The sequence below is a fragment of the Arachis stenosperma genome, chromosome 1 (genome assembly GCF_014773155.1).
Source record: "Arachis stenosperma cultivar V10309 chromosome 1, arast.V10309.gnm1.PFL2, whole genome shotgun sequence".
NCBI classification, from domain to species: domain Eukaryota; kingdom Viridiplantae; phylum Streptophyta; class Magnoliopsida; order Fabales; family Fabaceae; genus Arachis; species Arachis stenosperma.
The window spans coordinates 26,518,727-26,527,542 of record NC_080377.1 but is presented as its reverse complement, the minus strand read 5'-3'; the positions used below and the strand labels follow the sequence as shown (position 1 = coordinate 26,527,542).

At 30.0% G+C, this 8,816-nt stretch overlaps 1 protein-coding gene across 1 annotated transcript; it reads left to right on the top strand.

Moving 5' to 3' along the window:
* The first annotated feature begins 206 nt into the window (after positions 1 to 206).
* On the top strand, positions 207 to 3,428 carry LOC130973580 (probable xyloglucan endotransglucosylase/hydrolase protein 6). Its single transcript, XM_057898192.1, has 4 exons — positions 207 to 482; positions 1,072 to 1,172; positions 1,265 to 1,461; positions 2,346 to 3,428. Exons 1-4 carry the CDS (start codon positions 275 to 277, stop codon positions 2,734 to 2,736), a joined length of 897 nt encoding a protein of 298 aa, XP_057754175.1. The 5' UTR covers positions 207 to 274; the 3' UTR covers positions 2,737 to 3,428.
* The last annotated feature ends 5,388 nt before the right edge of the window (positions 3,429 to 8,816 follow it).

Here is an 8,816-nt window from a genome sequence, read left to right as displayed (position 1 = left end):
TGACGGCAAACCCTTAGCTGTATGGAAAGCTAAGCTACATATTGTGACGCACTATATTCCGTTCCATTCTTTTCTCAAACTATTAGTACTAATGCTACTTCTCAATTAATTAATGATATTATTATTTTCCCCTTACACTTTTGTTGTCTTCTAAACCACATGTATATAAATACCAACGATTCCCCTCATTCCATGCCACAGCCACAACAGCATCAAAAAGTTTTAATTTCTTTCTCATTCAACATACCATATATACTAATATTATCCATAATCTATGGCCACCTTTTATCCTCTCATTAGAAATGGTGGTGGTTCATTATTTCTAATACTGCTATCATGGGTTTTCCTAGTATCTTCTTTATTATGTGTTTTGGGACGACCAGCCACTTTTGAGCAAGACTTTAGAGCCACGTGGTCTGAGTCTCATATCAGGCATATTGATCAAGGCAGAACAATCCAACTCATGCTCGACCGAAGCTCCGGTACGTAATTCATTTAATTAATTAAATTAATTAATAAGTTAATAAAATTATTTTTTTAAAAATTTAAATTAATAAAATATATACATATATATATAAAAATAATTATATTTCAAATATATTCTTCACACAATTTTTTTTTTAGATTTACATAAATAATGCCAGATAATAACTAATTTTTTTCGATTAACATATGTCAATTTTTTTAAAATTATTTTATTTATCTTAAAATATAGACTATAAATCATAAATTTTTAAATAATAAATTATAAATATAAATACTAAAATTAATTAATATTAAAACTAAAAATTTATTCTCTATATTTTTTATTTTGTCTTATACTAAATTTTTTTTAGCAAAAAATAATAAAATTTAAATTTTTAAGTCATAAAAATTTTAATAATATATTATAAAATTATTTTTTTAAATAATTTAAACTGATTAAAAAAACTACATAAATAATTATATCTTTGACAATTAATAATAATTCTCTTGTTTAGACGCACCAGTGATCAAAATATATGATGATTTGTGAATTTTGTGAACTACACAATAATAGTACGGCGTGTGCTATGTGATGGTTATTTTCAGGATGTGGGTTTGCTTCCAAGGTGAAGTACATGTTTGGGCGTGTTAGCATGAAGATCAAACTCGTCCCTGGAGACTCTGCTGGCACCGTCACCGCATTTTACGTTAGTACACCACAAAATCAGACACCATTATACTGTGTTCGTATAGCAGCCATATTCTTATTATTATAGTTTGTGTATGCATGTGTGTGCAGATGAATTCTGATACAGATTCTGTTCGTGATGAGCTGGACTTCGAGTTCTTGGGGAACAGGAGTGGACAGCCATACACGGTTCAAACAAACGTATATGCTCATGGAAAGGGTGATAGAGAGCAAAGGGTCAACCTCTGGTTTGATCCTTCTGCTGATTTCCATACCTACACTATTCTCTGGAACCATAAACATATTGTGTAAGTAAATCAAATACACTCTAGTAGATATAATTATTTATAGAGGTATGCTATGTGTATACTAAATTCAACCACCAAATTCAGTCACAAATATAAAATATAAATACATATTATTGAAAATAAATCAAATTACATTAATATTTAGACATAAATACATTGATGACTGATTTTAATAGCTGATTTTGATGTACAAATAGTATTTTTGTTATTTATATGTTGATAAAAGACATAATTATTCACGTTTTTTTATGTCCGTTTAATTTTTTTTTTAAATTATCTCTATCAGAATTTTTTATAATAAAAAATTTAGATTGAGTTCGATAATTATTATATTCTAAAAGAAAAAGAATTTTAATATAAAGATAAAATAAAAAATAAAAAAAGAAAATTTACTGACATAAAAAAATATTTACGTAAATTTAAAAGAGACTCTTACATAAAAGAATGTATTAAAAATATAATCATTTATATATATATTTTTTATTATTTTAAGATTTTTAAAAAAATTATTTTATTACATGTATTTTTTTCTATTAACTTTGTGTTTTGAAAAAAGTAATTTTAGAATATAATTTCATAACTTATGGCAGAGTTCAAATTGGTAAAAAAAAAATAATAATTTTATTATAAGATAGATTTTAAAAAAAAAAGTTCTATAAAAAAAAAACAAAATGATACAAACCTTAAAAAAAGAGCTCGCGCATGAAAGAATACGTTAAAAATAAAACAGTGGTTTTATGCCAAATACTACCCTCTTATCTCTAGACAAGCAATTAAAACCATTAGATTATATTGTCATCCTCGTTTATTTCTATATTATTGGATAAATATCTCACATAATAAACACTAATTTAAATCTGCTATACATATATGCACACGTACAGATTTTCCGTGGACGATTTCCCCATCAGAGTATACAAGAACAACGAAGCGAAAGGGGTGCCATACCCAAAGATGCAAGCCATGGGAGTGTACTCAACACTATGGGAAGCAGATAACTGGGCAACAAGAGGTGGGTTAGAGAAAATCGATTGGAGCAAAGCACCCTTCAATGCCTACTACAAAGACTTCGACATTGAAGGGTGTTCAGTTCCGGGTCCGGCAAGCTGCGCCTCCAACCCGAGTAACTGGTGGGAAGGCGCAGCCTACCAAGAACTTAGTGCCATTCAAGCAAGGAGGTACAGATGGGTTCGTATTAACCACGTTGTCTATGACTATTGTCAAGATAAGTCAAGGTTCCCAGTCACCCCACCTGAGTGTCTTGCTGGCATTTGATTAACATCATATCCCATTTTATTCATACAATATTCAGTACATAACACATTAAAAAAAAGTGACTAATCATACATCAATATTTTATATACAGAAACTATTATTATTATTATTGGAAAAATGTTATTTTCACATCAAAAGGTGGAAATTAGAAACTTCATACATATATATAAGGATCAGAAACAAAAAAAAAAAAATTAAAGGCTTTCTGATCGATCTCTATCTTTCAACATCTGCCACAAGTTTGTTTCTCGATCTCTTTAGTTTTTTTTTTTATCATTTTTTTTTTAAATGTCGAAATAGCACTTCGCTCTAATGTTTGTGGGGAAAAAGCCTAATATGGAGGAGCACAAGCGCATATAAATCAAAGCTAATTAGCTAAGTCTCTTTCTGGCTTTATGCCTTTGTATATTTATAAGCATTGTTTGTGTATAATAAAGCTTTTTATGGTTTGTGATCAATGAAAATATACATACCTACATACATACATATATAGTGAGTTTTGTGGTGGCTTGTTGTTTGGTGATTAAGAGTAATTTTTTATCATTCCATGATATAGGCAGCAAACAGTCAAACAAGAGAGTGTATTAACTTTTAGTCAAAGCTAGCAATTAGTGCCAATTAGTACTAAGGGAGGTAACATTAAAGATTGGAAAAGTATGGGGAGCCAATGAAATATCTGTACAATGCGTATAATGGAGATTTAGGGAGTATTAGAGATATAACCATTAGCGTTACTCTTTCTCATTAGCGTGAGCCTTTGGGATGAGTGGTATCATGACATGGTATTAGAGTGCTAGATCTGAAAGGTCAAGAGTAACTAAAGTTTATAGCCCAAAAGGAGAGGCAAATGATAGATTTCGTTGTAGACGAAATTCAGAAAAAGAGGATGAAAGTGATTCTTGTATGTCTGATTTTGTTGTTGAGTGGTCATTTCACTCGTCCGCTTAAGCAAGTGTCAGGAGTTCAAACCTTGCCTTGTGCATGCAGCAATTCATTGGTCAGCGGCAGACCCTTAAATGGAGCTCAGATTCGCGACGGATTAGTCTTTAACCTGTCGGATTAGGGGATACCGTTTGGATAAACCAAAAAAAAAAGAGAAAAAAATCATTTAATAAAATGTTTTATTATGTTAATTAGGGTAAAACTTTAAGAATGATATCCAGTTATTGATTTGCTAACTCAAATTATTTATCGATTCTGTGCAGCATGATTAAGGTATGAAATGAAAACCATAAAAAAAGTTTGAAAATAAAATTTAGTTATATTAATTTAAGTATTAGATTCAATTGAAAAAAAAATTAATTGACCGTTGTAATTTTAAAATTTAAAGTATTTCTTTGAGAACAAGAATTTTTTATTGTATTAGAAGCTAAAACTTAAGTGAGAAAAATTCTAAAAGAACCTTTCGTTGCTTTTAAGAAGAGAGGTTACGTAGTAATATTAATTATATCAATAATATTTAGGAAACAATAAAAAATTAGTTTAATATAAATAATTATAGATTATTTTATTTAATATTTATTAATTATTATTAAAATAATTATATAATTTTAAATGTAATAAATATGTAATTATAGGTGTATTATAAAATAATTGATTAAATTAAAGTTTTCTAACATGAAAGATTTTTTGTTATCGTAAATTATAAATAATTTTAAATTTTAATTTAATTGATTAAAAAATTTTGTATTTATAAAATTCAACAATAATTAGGACTTTTTGAACAATGTGCACACCTTTGATTTAAGCCAATATTTTATTATTGCAAAAGCGTGCGCATTGTTCGAAGAATCTTTGATTATTATTGAATTCTACGAATATAAATTTTTCAAACCAATTAAATTGAAACTTAAGATTATTTATGGTTTACGGTAACAAAAAATTTTTAATATTAAAAAATTTTAATTTAATCAATTATTTTATTATACGTCTATAATTACATATTTATTGCATTTAAAATTATATAATTATTTTAAGAATAATTATTAAATATTAAATAAGACAATTTATAAATTGGACTATAAACCTTAGTTATTGTCTAAGTATTTTTTGGACATCCAACCACTTTTTCAACTATATGTTTTTGTTAGACTCAAACGTTGGCCCATGTTAATGTATTGTTTTTGGAACCCAAAATTCCGTCTATGTCCCTACAGTAAACCATTAATGTTACTGCATTTAGCACTAACTTTTAGTTTTGACTGAAAGTTAGTGCACTTTTTGTTTGACTAGGTGACTAAGGCAGAATAGCCAATCTGAGCACGACACCTGGAATGTGTAGGATAGAAAACTAAGGCCCATAGTTTTGACTGAAAGTTAGTGCACTTTTTGTTTGACTAGGTGACTAAGGCAGAATAGCCAATCTGAGCACGACACCTGGAATGTGTAGGATAGAAAACTAAGGCCCAATTTAGATAAACAGTTTAATTAAATTCCTTTTGAAAAAATAGTTTAAACAATAAATAGTTATATTAAAGTAACTTATAAATAAGTTATTTTGTATTTGGATTTTTAGTTCTAAAAGTGCTTATTTTATAGATTAATGTGCTAAAACGTAGTAGTATTATGAAAAGTTATTTTTTTAGCTTCTCTATAAGCTCCTAAATAGCTTCTTGAAAAGCTACAATTTGATTTTGAAAATTGCACCAGATATTAATACTATTACTTTTCATAAGTCAAAAGTTCAAAAAAATTACTTTTGAATGTTTTCAAATGAGCCCTAAAAGTAATTGATTCTGATAATCACGGTGAATTCCATAATGGAAGTGTGGTAAATGTTTTCGATCACTTAATCAAATTAATTAACAAACAGAATAAATCAATAAATATTGGAAAAGAACGTGGTAACATTGAAAATTCAATGCACGAGTTTTGGGTAAAATCGATAGAGTAATCAGCCAGTATCCGACCAAGAAGGCTATCAAAGTTTCTGGTGGAACGTTCCTTTATAAGTCAGCAGCCCTGTTCGTGAGAGAAGTTGAAATTAAGAGTAGTAATGGAAGTGGTGGTGTCGTGGACGGCGTGGCCTCTTGGTAGCTTCTTCTTGTGCCGCTTAATGGGGATCGACTCTGTCACTACTAAACACAATCTCTTCCTTCTAATCATACTCCAATCGGCGGATAGATGCGTCACTCTTCTTCGTTCTTGGTAGCTTCTTCTTGTGCCGTTTTAATGTTGTAATTCGACGTCAGAATCATCATTTTTCGGATTGAAAACATACAACTAGTCAATTTTCAAAATGATTAAAATTCTATTTTTTTAAGTAAGATCGTAGAAAATGTTGTGTGGATAGCCCGTTCCCCACAACCCTCTGCGGTAGGCTTCTTGGAGGACGCAACCAGTGGAGAGATCCGACCGAAGAGCACAGCAACATCTTCATTCATTCCAGATCCAAAGAACATGGGAGATTACGTCGGGAAGTGTTCTGCGACAATGACCATGGAGATCTCTCTCTTGCGCCATGGAGAGCTCTCTCTTGCACCATGAACTAGGGAATTAGGAGAGGAGATGAGGATTTGGGAAGGGTGGGTGGGTGGGGTTGTGGGATCCGGGTAGGGTTAATGGGCTTAGCCCTTGACAAAAAAAGCCTGTTTCTTTTCTTCCATCCAAAAATTAGATACATTCATTTTTATTCCTTCTTTTTGGACAAACAATAATTTTTAATGAAACTAGTTTTTGTCCACGAAGCCTTAGGCCCAACTTGCATAATTAAATTTTTTATAGGCAAAATTTCTGAACTGTCCTTGCGGTAAATAATTCAAAGTTACTGCACTTAACACAATCACAATCACAATGCCCTTAGTGACGTTGATCTACTGCTCATTGCTCAAATTCTCGTATTGCCAAGTGTTTGCACACCATTAGTCAGTCAAACTTTGGCCATCCTTAGCCACCTTGCCCCAAACCACCACAAAATTCACCTCAAAGTAGTGAACTCGTAGTTTTTATCTTGACTCGTTAAGTTAACTTAAAATCATAATTTGTTGAATCGTAAGACGGAACGTAAACATGACTCGTAAAATATAAAAATTTAGAAAAATTTAATAGCAAAAACTAATTTTACAGATAATAAAATAAATCTCAAATAAACTAAATTACCCGTAGAATTATAACTAATATATATATACCATAACAAGTCAAAAGTCACAATTTAACACAAATTCACAACTCACAAGTTCATATGACACTAAAATAAATTCAAGTAGCAAATAAATCAGCCAAACTACTAGAATGAACAACTAATTAACTAAAATATAAACAAGTTATTTAATAATCATTCTATTATTCATCACTCATAAAATCTTCAGGAGTTTCACAAGCTTCTGCATTACCATCTTCATCATTATCAGGAGTAGGAGGAAGAGATCTTTGGAGAAGTTTTTCAAACTCACCATCATCAAGATAAGGAATTGCCAAAGGATTCTTAGAGGCACAAATAACTCTATTACCACTTGCTCCATCATTTAAATCAGGATCTGAAATTAGAGCATCTAAATCTTCTTCTTCTCCATCTTCATCAGCAACAATCACTCTTCATCAGAGTCCAACTCATCAAGACTATAGTCATAATCAAGACTTCTTCTAGTTTGTTTTTTCTTTGTCAATCTTAAGTTTGTCATCACAAACACAACATCATTCATGGTTTTAACTTTCAAACGGTTTCTCCTTTTTGTGTGAACTTTTCAAAAGTACATAAAAGGTATTAGTAAAAAAATAAGATAGAAATGAAGAATTAACAACCAAATTTATAGAAGTAAAATGCAAATTATATTTAATTACTAATCATCTCAAAAGCGCTCCAATTGCGTTCACATCCAGATGAGTTACATGTCAAATTCAAGACACAAATTACAAATTGTTGAAGCTCTAGATGCTGATCTCCATAAGAATCCCACCATTGAGCTGAAGTTTTGATATAAATTGCATTTTGAGCTACTTTACTACCAAAAAACTCTTTTCGAGTTTTAAAATCTTCAAGTTGAACATCCATCTTAGTGATTAAAATCTAAATTTCCTGTCATCCTTCATATAAGCATAAAACTGCTTCTTAAGCTAATAAGCAATTTTAAAACCAGAGTTATAATGAATTTGAGGATTCAAATAATAGCTCACATCATACAATGGTATATGACGTTGCTTCCCCCATCTTACGTCAATAATATCTCAAATAGGTATATAACTAAAACATAAAAAAATTAATAAATTAGTTACAAAATAAAAAATATTTTCAGAATTGAAGTTGAATTTGAGTCCAAATTAATGGTGTTTCCCACCATATACATACAAGCATGGCGTGCCCCTACCTTGTGGTATTGCATTTTAACTTTGTTCCTTTCTTTTCCTATACATTATTATTATTATTATTATTATTATTATTATTATTATTATTAACCTATTCATGAATGGTTTCCTAGCCGTTCAAGCAAGGCTGTTATATGCCACATAGTCACACACCATTTAATCTTCAAAGTTTTTAACTCTCTCTAATTTTTATTTTTCTACTTCTACCGTTATTACATTTTACAATTATACTTTACACAATTACACATATCATTTAACATTATGTAAAACTCTAATGCATTAATTAAAAAAAATTAGACACTTTATCTTATCTCAACTCCTTAAAATGCATCTCATATTTTCTCCTTTGCACTTTGCATTTCTTCATAAATAAATCTCATTGCCAGTTTTTCTTCTGAATCCACCATACGAAGCACATGAAGAAGAGATTAGACAACCCTCAAGCAAATTACCAATTCTTTCCAAAATATCTTATCCAACACTACACTTGCAATTATTTTTCCATCTTTTGTCTTTGCAAATTTACTAGAAGTCCATTAATCAGAAAGAAATATTCTTATTAACGAATTTTTGTTGTCATCGAGACATCCCAAAGTAAAGTAAGAAGTTGCAAAACAGGTCATACTCGTTCTCGCTAAATCTTTTCCCTTAGTGTGGTTGTATAATCGTGCAATAAGAGCAGTTCTATCATATATGTAAGTAGTAATCTTTCTACCTTTATATATTGTGTCCTTATGAAGTGTTACTTTTTTTCCAAGTCTTCTAACATTAAATTAATG

What these genes read in the sequence shown, in the direction of transcription:
- LOC130973580 (XM_057898192.1), top strand. Translation starts at nt 275, where the DNA reads ATGGCCACCTTTTATCCTCTCATTAGAAATGGTGGTGGTTCATTATTT. An exon ending in GCACCGTCACCGCATTTTAC is followed by an intron (nt 1,173 to 1,264) that starts GTTAGTACACCA and finishes ATGTGTGTGCAG; the next exon opens with ATGAATTCTGATACAGATTC. An exon ending in TGGAACCATAAACATATTGT is followed by an intron (nt 1,462 to 2,345) that starts GTAAGTAAATCA and finishes GCACACGTACAG; the next exon opens with ATTTTCCGTGGACGATTTCC.